Source organism: Schistocerca cancellata, chromosome 5 (assembly GCF_023864275.1).
Source record: "Schistocerca cancellata isolate TAMUIC-IGC-003103 chromosome 5, iqSchCanc2.1, whole genome shotgun sequence".
In the NCBI taxonomy this organism is placed as follows: Eukaryota; Metazoa; Arthropoda; class Insecta; order Orthoptera; family Acrididae; genus Schistocerca; species Schistocerca cancellata.
Genome location: NC_064630.1, coordinates 217,042,798 through 217,061,268, shown reverse-complemented (window position 1 = coordinate 217,061,268; position 18,471 = coordinate 217,042,798). Strand labels below are relative to the sequence as shown.

The following is an 18,471-nucleotide window of genomic DNA, read 5'->3' as shown; positions in this document are numbered from 1 at the left end:
AACAACTCGAACGAGGAATACTGTTCTCATTACACGTCAAGGGTGAAAAGAAGAGAATCTTAAAAGAGAGATGAGGAGATTACCTCGGATTAGATCTCTCACATTAACAACTTCGTAAACAGTGGCGCCAAGTGTTGGACCTAGCACCATGCACATTGTGAATTAAAACAGCAGGTGACTAGACTCCAGTAAATGACAATATTTGGATCGACAGGTATCTGAGAATTGAATTCCATACTCTGGGACAAGAAATAGTGATTAACAACAGAGCAGCTATGGAGTGGCATACCACACAATTGGCAAACTTGAACCGCCGTCGACCCAAGAGAATAACGAAGTTGGATTTGCAAATTAGTCAGTTATTCGTTAATTGTACAACATATTATAGCAGGCAATACCTTCCATTTCTCAGGTACTGTCACTCGGAAGACTGTAATGAATCTGACACAGCTTTCGTTTTATTGGCTGGAAAGACCAACACACAACGTAACCTGTCTAAAGAACATTAATATATGACCTTCTCCGTTTGCTGAATGAACTTTAGTCACGCAGAAAGCTCCTTTCACTGCTGAGCAGTTGCTCCAGCATGTATGGCAGTATCACAATAAGCCGTGCGATAATATCACGATCATGGGTGTCTCTGTTTCTGGTACTGTTGTGGCTGTGGCCCTGACTCTGCTTTGTGTAACCTCTTACCTACTTCAAGCGGAGCACCATTCGACCTGTTGAGCTCCCAGTGCAACCAGATGCCATTGGACGGGGTTAATGGCAGGAAGTTTCAGGTACATTAACAGACAGCCAATTAACCATGTGGTTTACGCTAAATTAGAGTAAGAAAAACTATATTAAAGTATCGAAAACTAGAGAAATCAGTGTTTTATGTGTCAAACTGTGAAATGTATGTTAAGAATATTTTGTCCAGGAATCTAAGAGGACACAATTGAGAGAGTGCATATTCGGAAGGAAGGAGGAATGGTGCGTCATGGCTTTCTGGGGAAGAACTGTTTTTGCATCAATCTACAGAACGACACATCGAGAAAGAAGCGTCCATCAACCCGAATAACAGGGCTTATTGAGCAAGAGAGCATATTCAGAACGAATGAGCACTCATTCAGTAGACTGAAGCTTCGGAATACACTAGCCAGCGTCCCTGAAAGCCAAATTTGTAACTCTTTACAGCTCTGGCAGGGTTTTTGGAGCAGCTGACTAGACACGATACTGGGGCAAATGAAGCCAATGCCCGGGCACTCCAGCCTGTTACAGTTGCTGGGGTGGGAAAGCTGCAGCTAAAGACCACTAGTCAGCTGGCTCACATACACAGAGGGCTCAGAAACAGTCTGAATATCTCGTAAGGGTGTTGCAGATTAGGTTGTGCTGAAAAGCAGTTGTTAAGCTAAGGTCTGATACGTTGCACCGTTTACCATTAGCCAACCAGGTCATTGCCTGTGCAAATTTAAGTAGCTCACCAGGGACACTGTAGCCAAACATGTTCGTCGTTTGGATCCTAAAACCGAACAAGAGAGCGATACAAAATTTGGACATGGGACAGTAGTAAGGATTCAATCTGTTCCTGAGGCTGAGCACTCTCAGGCGCTGTCATCTATGCTATGAGACCAACTGACTCTAGTTATTACTGGTAAGCTGTGTTTGCACGCAAAACGGCCTGATTGGCTAACTTCAATCTTAGTTAACTCGGAAACGGCGCATCATACCCTGCAAGAATCTAATAAGCTCTTCAGGCTGTTCCTGACCACCCTGTATACCACCCAAACCAGGCCCTCATTCTCAGATGTTCAATGTAGAGAAAAGTATCAGTATTCATACAGGTTGCCGACTGATACTGTCTATATCAGTCGAAGGCTACGAGATGAAGATCACTTGCGATAGAAGATGATGCGACCTGCTCGGAGGCTAACTTCTACAGATGACTCCCTCCCTGGAGAGCTGTGGGTTCATCCTGGGCCAACCTGCTGTTCTGCAGTACTGCCCCAATCAGGGACCCAGAGTGGACACAGTCCATCATCTTCGGTCATGCTGTGCACTGTGGATTAAGCACGAACTCTCCCAGTGTATTGTAAATTGCAACCACGAGCAACTGAGCAGCGGAGGGCTGCTTCAGTCATCCGCCACCATCAGTTCTCTGCCTTACATGAGGACTCTGATGCCGCAGCCACTGCCATCAGCACATGCTGTATACCGGGCAGGTGATGCTGGCATGTCATGCAACCGAGGCTTACTAGGTCGCAGAGGTCAATAACCATCTCTCTGGTCTGGCTACAGTTCCAGCCCTGTAACTGAAACAAATAAAAGTGTTTCTTAACCCAGGATGGTTTACTGATAGATCCACTGTAAAATTCCAGTCGCCCCAATGTCCCCGGTGGAGAAAACGCACTGAATCCTGACTTGTCAGCAGTAGATTCACCTACCACCCTAGTGGTCACATCCCGACTTCTGCAATGTGAATTATATAAGTCATCATTCATACAAAGAATTGTAGACTCATTTTCCCATTGCTAAGTACGTGAATCAATAGGACAGGAAAATATATGATACTGGTATCCTCTACCATGCACTGCACAGTGATCCGCGAAGTAGATACACTGATGAGGCAAAACATCATGGCCACGACTGCCCACCAGGAAAACCTGATGGCGTTGTGGATGCTCAACATGCTAGGGAAGGTCTAGAAACAGAGCAGAAACGAATGAAGTATCTTTCTAAGTGCAGAAATTCACTGACACGACCAACTCTGACTAAGGGCAGAATGTTTGGCCATGTGCCTGGGAACGAACATCTTGGTAATGGCAAAACTGATCAACAGTTTAAGTATTACTGCCATGAGCATCTATGGAAAATGGTTGGATAGTGAAACCACGAGTAGTCTACAGGATCTTGCACATCCACGTCTCGACTCAGAATGTAGACGTTGGAAACTTGTCTCCTCTGTCAAATGGGATAAGTGGCGATCTGTGGCATATCTTACGATAGATTAAAATCCCGGTGCAGGCGCAAATGTTTCGGAGGACGCCTTTTAGTACAAATTGCTGAATATGTGACTTCACAGCAGATAGCCACTACGTGTCATATGTTGAGGCAACAACATCGCCAGATACTATTGCAGTGGGCATTGATTACCTAGACCGGACCATAGATTAAGGTAAATGAGTCAGCTAATTGGATGAACTCCGATTCTTGTTACACCAGATGGATTATCGTTTCCGGATATGCCTTCATACAAAAAATGGCTGCCCAGAACATGCACCATAACATGGACATACACCGGTATGGGCAGTATTATGCTGTTGGGGACATTCATCTGGGCTTCGATGGGATCTCTGCTAGTAATTGAAGGCATCATGAGAGCTGTGGATATATACATTATTGCAGACCTACGGCAAAACTTCACTACCTGTCAATAATGGCAATGTCCACAAGGGTAAGTGTCCATGTAACAAGGCTTACAAGATGCTTCAATGGTTTGAGGAGTCTGATAGTGAACTACTGTTCATGTCTTCGCAAAGTGGTGGAACGTATCTGGGATGCTATCTGATGGCAGCTCCATGCTAATTAACTAACTAATGTACAAACCACCAAACCATAATTAAAGAGAACTGTGTGACCTGTGCATGGTTATCTGGTGCTACATTCCTTTGGAAACTTACCAAGGACTTTTGAATCCACATTATGCAGAATCGTTCATGTACTGCATTCGAAAGAAGGGTTAACACACTGTGAAACAGTTGGTCGTAATGTTTTGTTTCATTGGTGTGTTTATATGGAGAGACAGAACATGTAAAAACAAGCAGTTTTGTAGACCTCAAATTCACAGACCTATCAGGCAATTACTTCAGCTCCAGTGTGGTTTTCCATGCTGGAGGAACATCTTTCAGCTACTCAAAATTCCCATAAAGATGTTTCTGTAAAAAGAGCACCAATGCACGCTAAGGACTTAAGATTTGGTTTACTGCATGTCTTCAGCCACATGGAGTCCAATATGAATAACAAATATATTTTGAAGTAACAGAGGCTAGATATTACGATTATAACAGAAACATGGAATAAATTAAGAGGAACTAAAGGTTTATATGTCTACAGGTAAATGAGAGTGGAGTGACACTAAATTGAGGAGCACACTATGGAGTGGCAGTAGTCACACATAATAAATGAAGAATCCTTTGTTTCGAGGGACCTCTTGAATGTGGAACAATGTTGGTTCCTATGAGACAGATTCAGCACATGGACACACCTTTTTTTAAAGAAATGATATTTTTAGACTGCTTCTGCTTCAATGGTGCTAGAATTTTTTGTTTCAATACCTCTTGTTCGTTATAAACAATTAAAAAATGATAAAATCGTCTAATACATGAAGAGGAATAGGAATTTCGAAACAGAATCATGGCTGAAAATGAGACGCGGGTAGCAGTGGATGCATACTCAGTCTTCAGCTCTCTTTTAATCTTTCATGCAATACAGAATAGACACATAGAAATACTGAAATAGTGATATACGAATTTTATATCACTGCCAGTACTAACTACCTACAGTGCCGATATGTGCCTAACTGATCCACATTCTAACACAGAGTGGGATATTATTGTTAGGTACAACAGTGAGTTGCCTGCCCAGTAGGTGCAATGGAATCAGACAGGTGTTCATCAGCTGCATCTGAACAGGACTGCATAATGTAGTACTGATCTCTTGGAAGATCAATCATACCTGATGAGTCCTAGGATTTGTTGCCACCCATCACTTCTTTTACCTTTGGCAACGAGTTGTCAATGTGCAGAATGCCCAGTTACAACTAGATTACACTGTAGATCTGTACTATAATTAGCTGAGTGGGTTAGTTCAAAGGTTGAAGGAAGATGTGGGCAATCCCATCCAATAGGATCATGTCAAGTAAAGCAGAGTAGTATTAGGAATCTTTTTGGAAAAATGTAACTTTGGTCTAGACCTACACTCACATGTAATGATTGTCTGATTCATTTAAACTGATCATAGGGTCCCTCCACCTTCTGTCAAACTGACATAATGAGCACTACAGTTACCACACAATGTAGCCTCATGTATAGTGTAAGGCAGTGAAAGGAAGTAATATATCTTGCTCTCTGTCTGGATCTGAAGTGTACACTCAAAGGATGAGTTAAATAAATGTATTTATGTTGCTAATCTTTCACTTTTTAAGTTTTAGTACTGCCAACTGAAGAATTACTCAGTACCATCAAAATCTTCACTAAGATCTGGGAGTAGTCACTACTCTTTTGATACACAGGGTAAATGTTCCACCAAATCTCTCAATATTCCATTGTCAAAGCAAACTGAATTCCATTGTTCTGATGAAAGATTACTTTTTGTTCTTAACTCCAGGATTCTTCACTTTCTCTTGCATTTTTTTAATCCAGCTGGAGCACATGTATTGAATAATAATATCCGCCATTTTTTATTTACCCATTGCAAGGTAAATCAATAAAACAACAATAGCCTTTGCATTGTTTACAGAATAAAAATTAGCCATACATTTTCCAAAGATGAAATTTAACTGTTTGCTCCTAAATAACATTTCCTGTAAAATGAACTATAATCTCTTCTCTGATCTTTCCTTGGAGTCTTCTTGCTCTTTTTGTCAGCATCTTTTTTAGAAAGTTTGATTTGGCCCATGACAAGTCCCCCTCCATCTCAGCCTCTTACATCCAATGTCTTCAATGATTTGTTTTATAGAGTCCAATCTCTTTCCTACCTGACAATTTTTGCACACCAAAGCACCTTTCTGGCACCATGGACGTGATTACCTGATCTCCTAACAGTTGGCCTATAGTCCTCTCCCTTCTTCTAATTAATAGTTTTCAAATATTTCTTTCCACACCAAACCATCTTATGAGTCAATTTAATTTTTCAGTGTTATTTGGTAACACCAGCCTTGGATACTTTGATTCCCTACTTTTCCAGTATTCCTGCAGCCCATGATGCACTTGCAAGCAGTGCTGCATTCCACACAAGCACCATTAAAAACTTTATTTCAATGGTTGTGAAATTTCTGTATCTTTTTGATTGGTGTGTGTGTGTGTGTGTGTGTGTGTGTGTGTGTGTGTGTGTGTGTGTGTGTGTGAGTATGGCAGAGGGGGCGAGGGAGGCAACAAGGTATAGGAAGGGAGGTATCAAAGAAGTGGACACCTTGCATGATAACAGTCTCTCCACAATATTTGGTTTACCAGTGAAAGCTATTCCAGTGACAACCAAAGCAGACTTAGACAGTATACTGATGTTCATAAGCTGAACCTATACAATCAGCAAAAGTTAAAATAATTAGAAATTATGTGCGTTTTCAACTTTTCACAGTGTAATGAATAGACTATTAAAATTTTGGCACACAACCATGCTAATAAAATCTCTTCTACTGATACTTCGGCCACATACTTTCCTGCTATCTTCAGAGTAAGTTGCAAGACTTTTGTGGCTGCATGCCCGAAATTTAATAGTCTAATTAGAAATTGTTTTAATTAAAGTTCTCATGTGTACCCGAATGCCACAGCATATTTTGGGCTCCAGTGCGAGATTCATTCAGAAACAAAATGATTTTTGTTGAGAAAGCACGGTACCCTTATCATAACTTCAGTGTAGAGTGATCTAAAATGTACTGTTGTGAAAAAGTTAGTAGTTCATTTCACAGCTATTGAAACTGCATTTAAACCTTTTATATTTTATACTCTTTTATAAAGAAGTTGCTGTTCCCAATTTCCTTCCGTATGGTTTTCTTTGTGGCAAATAGAATTGTATCTTATGAAGTATGATTTATAGCAGGAAATGACTTTTCCAGTTTCACACTAAATAAATAAAAATTATGAATCCATATGCAATCGTGATGTGTGTCATGACCTGTTGGCTATTTTTTCCTTTCTTACCAAAAGGAACAATATTTTGTTCAAAATACCTTATTCACATACTTACCATGTGTTTGCACCTTAATAAATGATGTATTCTCTAATATTAAGTTGACAGCCAGTCATTAGCAATCTCTTTAAAATATATCAATGCTACAAAACTTACTCTTATTTGAAATTCCCTTAAAAGTTAGTAAATTTATTTTAAAATCCATATACTATAGCAATAAATTAATAGATATCAACGGATTCCATGTGTGTTGTTAGTAAACTAAGAGCATGTCCATAAGAATTGACAATTTATGCCATTGTGTCTACAGATGAGGCAGTGGATTGCTTCTTTCTCTTCTCCACCTGAATTAGACATACACCGAATTCTTTACATCAGTAACATCATAAATTGTGGCAACTTTTCCATCTGTAATTTCCAACTGCTGAGGTCAGCTGAAATGTCAATGTGATCATTAAATTTGATAGTATCTCATGCAATGCACTTACTCCCATATCTCAACTACAAGCATGTCCTGCACTGTTGTAATGTCAGTTTCTGTAACAATAGCAATTCTGTGATGAAGTAAAATTTAATATAAATGTATGCCCAAAATTTGTGTAAGTATAAAGAAGTATAAATGTTTATGCTAAAAACAACTGTCATAACTTCATATCATATTTTGATATGTGGTATTCCCATTTATATTAATAGCAAGTTGTCACATGGTGATGGCTTTTTAAGACTAAAGACTTATCTTTGAAGAAACAAAAAGTGCCAGTAGATCACAGTTTCATGTTTTTAATTCTTGTGACACTGTCATTGTATTAAAGTTGTTGAGACTATGCCCAGCAACAAATCTGTGACAGGTTGCCCTATGTCTCAACAATCTGTAATTCAATGAAATACCAAAGAGAACACCAAGATCCATCTGAGATAAAGTTTCTGTTTTGGTTTTTTGTGACAGGTCATTCCTGTCCATGGCGTTTCTATTATGTACAAAACCTTTGTTTTCATCCACTGTTTTACAACGAAAGCTAGAAGAAATAAAGTTGGTGAGATTGTGACCAATGAAAGTAAATTGTGAGACATGTGATTCAAGCAATCATAGACTGATTAACAACACAGGAAGTGCCTGAAATGTGTAGTAGCTCATTCATATCTAAAGTAAAAGTCCCATTTCTGATCAAGACACATTAATTGCTCTTTGTCAGTAAATAGTAACTATTATGCTTCCAGTGTCTCTTTTTATATTTTTTATTTAAGATTTCTTTTAGTCAGTGACTAGTTATTTCCAAAAAAGTAAAGTAATTCAAAAGAAATTTATACAGTTCTTTCGAGTATATTCACCTGTGTAGTAACACTAGTCTCAACTATTATCTTTGCTGTCAGTCATAAAGAATTGGATTCAGGCTCACAAAGACAAAAATGAAAATGCAGAGTATTTTATTTTAAAAACAATTTCCACATGAATAACTATTTAACATAATCAGTCCTGCATTTTTAAAGTACTTGTAGTAAATACTGTTTAAAAAGAGAAAACACATTTAAAAACAATGCAGAGTTGAGGAATGTGAATTTGGAGAAAATAACAGACTATAAGTGATTTGTGGGGGTGGGATAGGCAAAGAGGATGAAAATAAAATTTCACTCTCCTTAGCATTCAGTGTTCATTAAACTAGATACTGTCCTCCTGTTTATGTAACAGCCATTATAACTATGAATTATAAATACTTTTTGATCCAGTCATATAGGTCCTTTCATACATTCTCCCTAAGGAGATCTTATACTTCACATAATAAACAATATATTTTTATTATTACACAGCATTCTCTCTTTCTTCAATGTTCTTTATCTGAAACAGCAATAATATCCTGTGTCAAACTATCATCAAATTTATTTTAGAAGCTGATACTGTTTCAAGATGTAATAGTTCATTCAAATTACAACCAGAATCACACAACACATTGGGTAAACACACTCACTCTAACACTTAATCGAGTTTAAGCTATTTACATACCAGCTGTTAAACAGAACAGCAAAACTTAAACAATGTGCCATCACTTTTTTTGAGTTCGTTGTGTCAGAAATAATGTTATACAGTTGGTCCCAGTTGGTGCTGCACAACATGTGGCCAAACACTACACAACACGAACAGTACTAGGGCTGCAATTAAAGCCACAGGCACATTTAATAATTTGCAAATACTGATTTACATTATCATACTCCTCATATATGTACATATATTCACTGAAAATAATTCTTTCCAACATCCATTCCATATTCTCCAAATAGTCAGACCTGTTAAGTATAAACAACTATAAAACATTTTATTTAGTCAACACAAATATCAGAAGGTCTCTTGAAACATCAGGCAATACTGATAGAGACTTTTGAATGTACGAGATCAGTGGCTCACAGTGTGTATAAGAATGATGACATGCAGATGGCCAAGTCAGCTAAACCAATGGGAATGACAATTATGTAAACACTTACTTTTACATGGTAATTACTAATCAGAGATGGAAAACATGAATTTATCATACCATACATAGTTGTGGTGTTTCCCCAAATCTGACACAGGGTTCAAATTCAAATGTATAAAGTAAGGTCTCTTACCAATAATTGTTTAATATCATTATTTACAATTATGTCATATTCAGACATTGCAACATAGTGTTCTGTCCATATCATTTTGGTTATACTTTCTCATTCTGCGCCCATAATAAACCAGAATTCATAAAATACATTTTCATGTAGGTAAACATCAACAAATGCAAAATGGTCCATGTATACAAAGTTGTTCCACTTCACATTTTCTTATAAGACTGTTAAAGTATGTGAATGAATTAGAATTTTCTAAGCTTTGTAAACATTTACAGCAACATACATGTCATTTATAGTTCTGACACATACAGCTACTTTTTTTGTCTCCTTAATTTTGTCAGTGTTTTGAATTTCATTACCTATAACTTTCATTAAAGTTCTTACAGTCTCCACTACCAGCTTTGAAAATTCTTGACTGAGTATTATCAAATGAGTTTCGAACCTTTGTGACATATTTTCTCTTACATGAAGGTTACTGTAAGCTATAAATTTATTAATAAATAGCTTAAAAGCCAAACAGCTTTAAGTCGAACGTTTTCAGCTGAATAAAATACATTAAGTGATCTAACACAGTGTTCTGTGTGATGTAAAATAGCTGTTATTCAAGATACATGACTGTTGTTACCAATCACTTTGTTTAAATGTCAGTTGAAAAAGAGGGAATTGTTCTCATTGCCAGCAATCATAGAATATGTTTAAGAATTGTTAATCTCAAAAAATATAAAAATCAAAATAAGTGGAAATTCATTTTCATCTACTTTCAGTTTGTTTCCTTCCTTTTTTACACCTGTGGTTTTCTACAGTTTGTTTTCTCATCACTTGATCTCACAACTTTTGTGAATGCATCAATGAGAAGTGTTTTGATACCTCTTGCAGTTCTGCAACAAGTGAATGTATTTCTGCAGCTGTTCTGTGATCAATACTAATCTGAATCCTTCATATCATCAAGTGGTCGTGGCACTTGGTACACTGGAACTGATGTTACTGCTTGTAGTGACACTGGTAACACACTAACAACGCATTTTTGCATATTACTAGGTGGAGGCAAATATAAAGTTCTATCAAGAACAGATTGCTGATACACAGAACTCATGATTACATACATGCTTCAGTGTGTTGCTGAAAGGGTTCATGAAAGCAGGTAGTTGTAAAATACGATAGTGGGTTAATAGTGCTCCATTGTTCTTGTTTGAACATAAACGCAGCAGCAACTAGGAAAAGCGTTTTGTTAAAGGAAGAACACAGATTGCTTCCCGCTGGTGGACTGTGTTACAGTAAGTAATGAGGTTGATGAAGCGAGCAAAGCGTTGGGATGGTATCAGGTATCTTTCCTTGAGTGTAACCAGTATGTACAATACTCGTTCAGTTTTCAATAGCATCAGGATGTAATGAGAACTCCGACTTGGAATTTATTAGAACTATAGCTAAAATCCCTTTATAGTCGAATGAGGACAGTGTGAGTCTGAGGAATATTAGAATCGTGTCGTGAAATACTTTGATAATTGATATTATTAATTGTTACTGTAGAAAAAAAATACTTTGCCACTACAGTAAACAGACAAACGGCACCCCAAACGAAAGTGACTTTGTCGTGTACACTTCTTCATTGACAGAAGATGGCTTCTTAACAGAGGTGGTGTCGGGAGGTGGATGAGTTGCGGCTCAGAATTGGCCAGCGCTATGAGACCACATCAGAGGTGTTGAGGCTGGGCGGCCCTCGCCTCGGCAGGCTGGGTTGTGCGTGTAGGCGCGCGTGCAGCGGCTACTGCGGGGGCGGCCGCGGCGGGTCTCCTGGTAGGGGGATGCCGAGGCGGCGCAGGTCTTGCAGCGGCGGCAGCGGCCGCGCCGGCCACGTGCGTGCAGCCTTCAGCGCCACTGCGTCCTGCTGGAGCCGCTCCAGGTCTCGCACCAGCGGGTACAGCCGCTGCTCCACCCACTCTGTGATCGTGTAGCCGTCGAACACATCCTGCAACACGGATGTATCCCGTATACCGCTGTAGGTTGGAGGACGTACCGTCCAGTCACCTTACTTTTTACACTCTGCAAAATCGTCAGATGCACGGAGAGGAGAGGAAATGGAAAATAGGAGAGAAGAGCAGAGGAACTGGAGGAGGATGAGGAGAATATAGGAAGGTAGACGAGAACAGGGGAGAGAAGTGAATAACGAGTAGAGAAGAGGAGTGAGTAACATAGGACAGTAGATGAGAACAGAGGAGACGAGTGAAAAACGGAGAAGAGTAGACAAGAAGAGGAGCGAAGTATTGAGGACAGGAGAGAAGAACTGTGGTGAGGAGTTAAGAACAACGGAGAGGAATGCAGAACAGAAGAGAGGAACGACGAACAGAGGAAAGGAGCGAATAATAGGGGAAAGGAGTGAAAGGTATACGAAAGTAGCGAAGAACAGAGGAGAGGAGTGAAGAATAGAAGAAATGAGGTCAAAGATGAAGTAATCTTGGAGTAGCACAATGGGAGAATCGTTATTTATCGTCAGTCTGAAGATTGGTCGGCAACTATTTATCTAATCCACTCTTAAGCTCGTATGAAATCAAGCAAAATACTCTGGCTTGATTCAGAAAGCATCAGTTCTTTCGGCATGATCTCCAAACAGCGACAAAGTAGGAAACAACGTTAACTCAACACTGCTCACCTGGTTCAAGATCCAAAAAAGACGTTGAGGGATTCCAGCTACCACGACAAATCTGGTCGAAGCTCAACGGCATTAGGATGGGTCAATGAAGGTGTTATTATACCTTGACGAGGTGGTGTTTCCGTTAGGCTACTGACTGTGATTCTTGAGAGGAGGAGTAAGCAATAGAACACATGATTAAGAAAAGATTTGTCAGTGATCTGAGGATTCCATACGAAGTGAGTGTTGTGGAGTGGCTCTAATTTGGACATTACCATTTGATTGTATATATTGACTGAAGTTTCTCATAATGAGAAATGAGAAGGGTCGAGCTATATGTTCTTTAATTAGCTTTTTATACCCAAGACCGCGTTAGACACTAGATTTTACTGGTTGGTTTGGACAGATACAACTACCATCTTCAGATCTTCAAAATCTTTTTTGCGTTGAAGTCATGTTCCATTGTGTGTTCATTATTCATACGATGATAATATTCTATTGGAGAGCGTATTTCACATTCCAGACAAATTTCTCAAAAATAAAATAACAGGTTTGTCACAAGGAAAGTATACACACCTAAAACTCACCTTGTACATCTTGGCAAGTCCACGGAACCTTCTCACTCGAAATACATGGTTGTGTATTTCGAGTGTGAATGTTCTAAGACGTGTTTCACTCGTCATGTAACTATAAACATTGGCATAAATGTGTATCTTAGAAATTGACAAGCATCAAAGAAGTAATACATATGTGGACATTCCAAGTTCTACAAGATGCGTTATAGTTGTAAATATGTTTACTTATGACGGAACTCTTTGTAATTTTACTTTTGACAAACGTATTTGAAATGTGAAATATACTCTGCACTAAAATGTTAACATGGCATGAGTAGTGAACGCACAATGGAACATGACGTACAACAAGAATATGTTTTTGAAGATCTGAACACGATGGTTATGTCTGTCGAAACGGATCAATAAGAAGTATTTTTAAACGCGAATAAAATATTTCTTTAATTGTAGATACTTTTGTATACTCGTAAATTAATACGATACGAGCCTTCTACTACATCTTTACAGAGTGCTGACTACTTAAAGCTATGACTGAACCCCAGTTCGATTTCACAACGAACGTGAAATTAGCGCCTTTCCTACCGGGTACTTATCGAGACTCTCACGCGAAGCGGGTAGTTTCGTTTGGGTATAGAAGTTTTCTGATTACTCCATTTCATAACAAGGGAAAGACACTGGATGCAACCAATTAAAGACCAAAATCACTGACGTCCATCTGTCGCAGAATCCGTGAGCACATTCAAGCTCAAACGTTATTTCAGTTCTGTAGGAAAACAAGAGTATCTCAGAGATTCAGCACGGTTCCAGGAAAAATGACTTGTGCGAAACACAGCTTGCTTTAATCAAAAACTATATATTGCAAGCAATAACTGCACGCAACAGATACCATCTTCCAATATTTCAGAAAGACTTTAGACACTGTACTGCGCCGAAGAGTACTATCCAAGATACAATCACAAGCAGTCTCTTCTCGAATGTGGCTGGTTCGAGGAATATTTCAGTAACAGACCCAGTATGTTTTAACGGACGGCGAGTGCACCACATAAACGAAAGCAACGTTCGGTGTGTCCTACACAAAAGTAATAGGACCTATAATGCTTCCAATATAAAAGGGGTCGGCAAAACTTTGGAAACTCCATAAACATCAAAATTACCATGCCTAGTACGGTGTAGGAAAATCGCTTTCATTCAAAACAGCACCCAGACGTGTCCGAACCAATAAATATAGGTCTTACATGGTTTCCAAGGAAAAATTATACGATTCGTCCTGCAAAATAGTGCAAATGCAGGTTATGATGACGAAGGTGGATACCGATCGCAATCCTTCTCTCCAAAGTAAACCATAAAGGCTCAATAATGTTGAGACCTGGTGACTGTAATGGCCAGAGGAGTTGCGACAATTCATCCTGGACGATGCGGGATGCTGCCAAGTGGACCCTGTCGTCTTAGAACACAGCATCATCATTTGGGGACAAACATTGTACCATGGGATGGCCTAATCAGCCAAAATTATCACTTAGTCCTTTGTAGTAACGTGACCTGGCAGAATAACCATACTGCCTTTGCAATACCGTGATATTGTTCCCAAATCATCACCGAACCGCCGCCCTGTTTTACTCTTGGGACGTCAGCGCGGCCAAAAGCTGTATACAATATGGACCAAGATTCAGCCCATCAAATGACAATGTTCCGTTGCTCCATAGCCCAAGTTTTGTGGATTAGCATCACATTTTCCTTTTATGGGCATTTCCATCACTGATGGGTGGTTTTAGAATTCCATCTCACCCTGGAAATAAACAGTTGCCACTATTAAAGTTCCAATCCTCGTGTTGGGGAGAAAAATAACTGATGAGGGTCGAAGTAGAGAGGATATAAAATGTAAACTGGCAATGGCACGGAAAACGTTTCTGAAGAAGAGAAATCTGTTAACATCGAGTATAGAGTTAAGTGTCCGGAAGTCGTTTTTGAAAGTATTTGTATGGAGTGTAGCCATGTATGGAAGTGGAACATGGACGATAAATAGTTTAGACAAAAAGGAACAGAAGCTTTCGGAATGTGGCGTTACTGAAGAATGCTGAAGATTAGATGGATAGATCACGTAACTAATGAAGAGGTACTGAATAGAATTGGGGAGAAGAGGAATTTGTGGCACAATTTGACTAGAAGAAAGAATCGGTTGGTAGGACATGTTCTGAGACATCAAGGGATCACCAAGTTACTGCTGGAGGGCAGCGTGGAGGGTAAAAATCATAGAGGGAGACCAAGAGATGAATATACTAAGCAGATTCTGAAGGATGTAGGTTGCAGTAGGTACTGGGAGATGAAGAAGCTTGCACAGGATAGGGTAGCATTAAGAGAGATGCATCAAACCAGTCTCTGGACTGAAGACCACAACAACATGGAAGAGTATGGAAATGAAACACAATTTAGTACCAATGCGTAGAATACTCGTCTTAAACAGCTCCGAGTGGGTACACATTTTGTTGTCAATGTACGATAGATGCATCGTCATAATCATGACCTCACACCGCGAAGTACTTGGAAGAGGCCTGGGCTTTACTTTCATACACTGGTTATTTGGTGGTCTCAGCTACTACGACTTTTTGCCAATCTCCATCTTGGCAAATACTAAAAAAAATTTCGACATCCCGAGTCTAATCACCACATTCGAATGAACGTAACAGGGTAAACTAGAAAGTGAAACGGAGGGACTGTTGTGACGAAGATTGAATGCCGTGGAATCCAGAATCGGGATGGCGACTGCTTTTGGGATAGCATCGAGAGAAGGAGAAGGCTTGCGCCTACTACAACACATGACAGTACAAGTGGTGGGTAAGACACTGCCTGACAAAAAACTGAAACATACAGAAGACACGACTGTATATCAGCGTAACTTCGTACATGTATGGCTATGTAAATGATTAGAGTTGAAATACCCAGGGCCAGGTAGAACGGCCAAGACAGTGCGTTAGTGTTGTTGGTGTTTAGCTTCATCACCACGTCTGGTAGGTCACCAAAGGTACATGAATAGCGCCAGACGTTGAGAGATAGCTGTGTAGGAGACGGAGATGCTACGTACACGTGTGAGAGAGAGTTGTCAGCAAGAGACAGATATTCAAAGGTGTTTCATTGTTGCCAGCTGGTCGAATCGTGCAATATCTAGATTTGAGGCGCATTTGGATGTGACAATGGCCTAATAGTGGACTGCATGGGAACGTGATGGCAATCACACTCGTCGTCAAGGTTTCCATACACTACGTCTGACCACCACAAGTGAGCATCGCCGTATTGTACACCAAGCACATCGTGGCCCCTTCACATCGGCACCAGCAATTGATGCACTCCCTGCATTATTCTGTGTCATTCCACACGGCTAGTCAGAGACTAGTAAGAGGCAGACTAGGGAGTGAACGTATCATGTAGAGGCTGCCGTTAACACCTTAGCACAAACGGCTGTGTTTGTAGTGGTTCTGTGACCGGGATGCATGGACTGATGATGAATGGTGTTGTATGTGTTTAGTGATGAATTGTTGCACTACCCCGGATGACCATCTTCAGTTCGTATGGCAGCAACATGGCGACAACTCTCATTCTTCTAATTTTTTGGAGGATTACAGCTGTGTTAATCCTGATGCCATGGTATGTGGTCACCAAACATGACCTCAGGTCTCAGATGTCAGAGACTGAGGGAACTTTGAGGGCGAAACGATACGTCACGGACATCCTCCATCCCCATGTGTTACCTCCCATGCGACACTATTTTGGTGCCATTTTTGAACAGAAAAGTGCTCGCCCACAAATGGCAAATGCCTCTGTGAACAGTCTGCGTGAAGCTGAGGTACTCCCGTGTGCCAACAAAATGGTTCAAATGGCTCTGAGCACTATGCCACTTAACTTCTGAGGTCATCAGTCGCCTAGAACTTAGAACTAATTAAACCTAACTAACCTAAGGACATCACACACATCCATGCCCGAGGCAGGATTCGAACCTGCGACCGTAGCGGTCGTGCGGTTCCAGACTGTAGCGCCTTTAACCGCTCGGCCACTCCGGCCGTGTGGCAACAAGATACTCAGATCTGCCCCCAATACAACATGTGTGAGACCAGATCGGACGTTTGCCAAACGTTAGTATCTCGGATATCAAGGGCCAGTCACAACAATGGTGGGCCCACTTCTCTCAGGTCATCTTCATGACACTTCTCCCAACCAAATCAGTGTATACATCCAGGTCAAAGGGGGTGCAACGTCACTTGGTAAGTGGATTCTTGCTGCAAAGTTGCTTGCAAGTATGACTCGCTTTTTTGTAATCACTGAAATAAAATCACATACCCTCTCAACCAGTGAATGTTAATTTCGTTTCCTCCTCCCCTTCTGGGTTCTTCGCTTCCTTTACACAGGCAGCATAATTCTGACCTCCAGTAGAGCTCACTCTCCGGTTAGAACCACGTCTGATTGAACTACGTCTGGACAACAGGCTACCAGATTCTTATGGTAGCACCCTTGTTCAGAGCCTTAGAATTTGCTAACTTTTGAAACCACTGACATGCTCTCTTAACTATGTAACCTCTACTATCAATGTACACCAAGCTGTTGTGATTTACTGTTCTGATTAGAGGTATCTCTGATTGCTCAATAGTACCATAACCGAAATGCTTCCTCTTCCTTCCATATAGGTTCCTTTTTAGAGCGAACCTGCTAGTGCCAACGGCCTCATCCGGGCGCGACTGGCCTTGTCTCAGATGGTGACCGCTGTGATCAGCCATGAGAGAACGTACAGTACCTGCAGGGAGTCCTGCGCGGAGCGGACGAGCGACAGCACGGTGTGGTAGACTCGCGGCTGCTCAGCCATCAGCTCGTCCACGCGCAACGGCGTCGAGAAGTTGTGCCGCACGTTGTAGTCCGTCATCCAGCCCTTGTTGTGCCGCACGCTCTCCAGCAGCTCCTTGGCCTGTGGACAGGGAAAATGTCGCATATAGCAGTGTGTTGACCCAACCTAATCGTGTCCCAACTTATCCCCAACTATGTGGTCACTCCACCATGTCGAAACGTGACGGAACTACAGCGCTTCCTCGACAGCTTAAGAAACGACCGTAGAATTACGACTACCAGAGTCGCGCTACCAACGAAAAGGAAGAAAGGAAGATTGGGTTCAAATTCCCGTCAACGACGAGGTCTTCACATACAGCACAAACTCGGATTTGGCGAGGGTTGGAAAGCAAATCGAACGTGTTCTTTTCAAGGGAACCACCCCAGCATTTACCTTAAGCGACATGGGAAACTACGGTCGGAAGTGGATTTGAAACACCCTCCGTTCTAATGTGAGACCAGTGTCTCAGTACTGCATCACCTCTTTCTGTCATTACTGACGACAGTACTCGGTAATATGAAATGTGAATCTGACAGAATAATCGTTTATGATGACAAAGAGATGGCTTCGATATCAACGAAATGTTGACATTGTAATACTGTTTCAGTGAGTGGAGTCTGTTCTTTCAGACGTGTCCGGAAGAACAGTCACTATGCTCTCATATAACTGATTCGTGTCGATGGGCAATGAATCCATAGCCCTCAGTGCATACATATTATGGTTCGACCTCCAACTGGCATTTAAACTTAGCGATCATAGAGGAGATGGAGGTGACTACATATAGGTGGCGCTAGGTGGGAATCTGAGTCGGCCGGGGAGCGTGCCGAGATAGTTCACACATTTGCGGTAAAAACTGTGTGTGGCGCATTGCTTAATGCAACTACCTAGTAAACAAAGTGTCAAGGGTTCGAGTCCTGGATCGACACCCATTT

The 18,471-nt window shown here is 40.8% G+C and overlaps 1 protein-coding gene across 1 annotated transcript in view; it reads right to left on the bottom strand.

Moving 5' to 3' along the window:
- Positions 1-8,296: 8,296 nt before the first annotated feature.
- LOC126188452 (hexosaminidase D-like) overlaps positions 8,297-18,471 on the bottom strand; it is a 355,740-nt gene continuing 345,565 nt past the window's right edge. Inside the window, exons 9-10 of the mRNA XM_049930057.1 lie at positions 17,453-17,620; positions 8,297-11,440 (exon numbers count right to left, since the gene is read on the bottom strand). Of these exons, the coding sequence (XP_049786014.1) occupies positions 11,237-11,440; positions 17,453-17,620 (372 nt within the window). The 3' untranslated portion in view covers positions 8,297-11,236. The remainder of the gene's footprint in view (positions 11,441-17,452; positions 17,621-18,471) is intronic.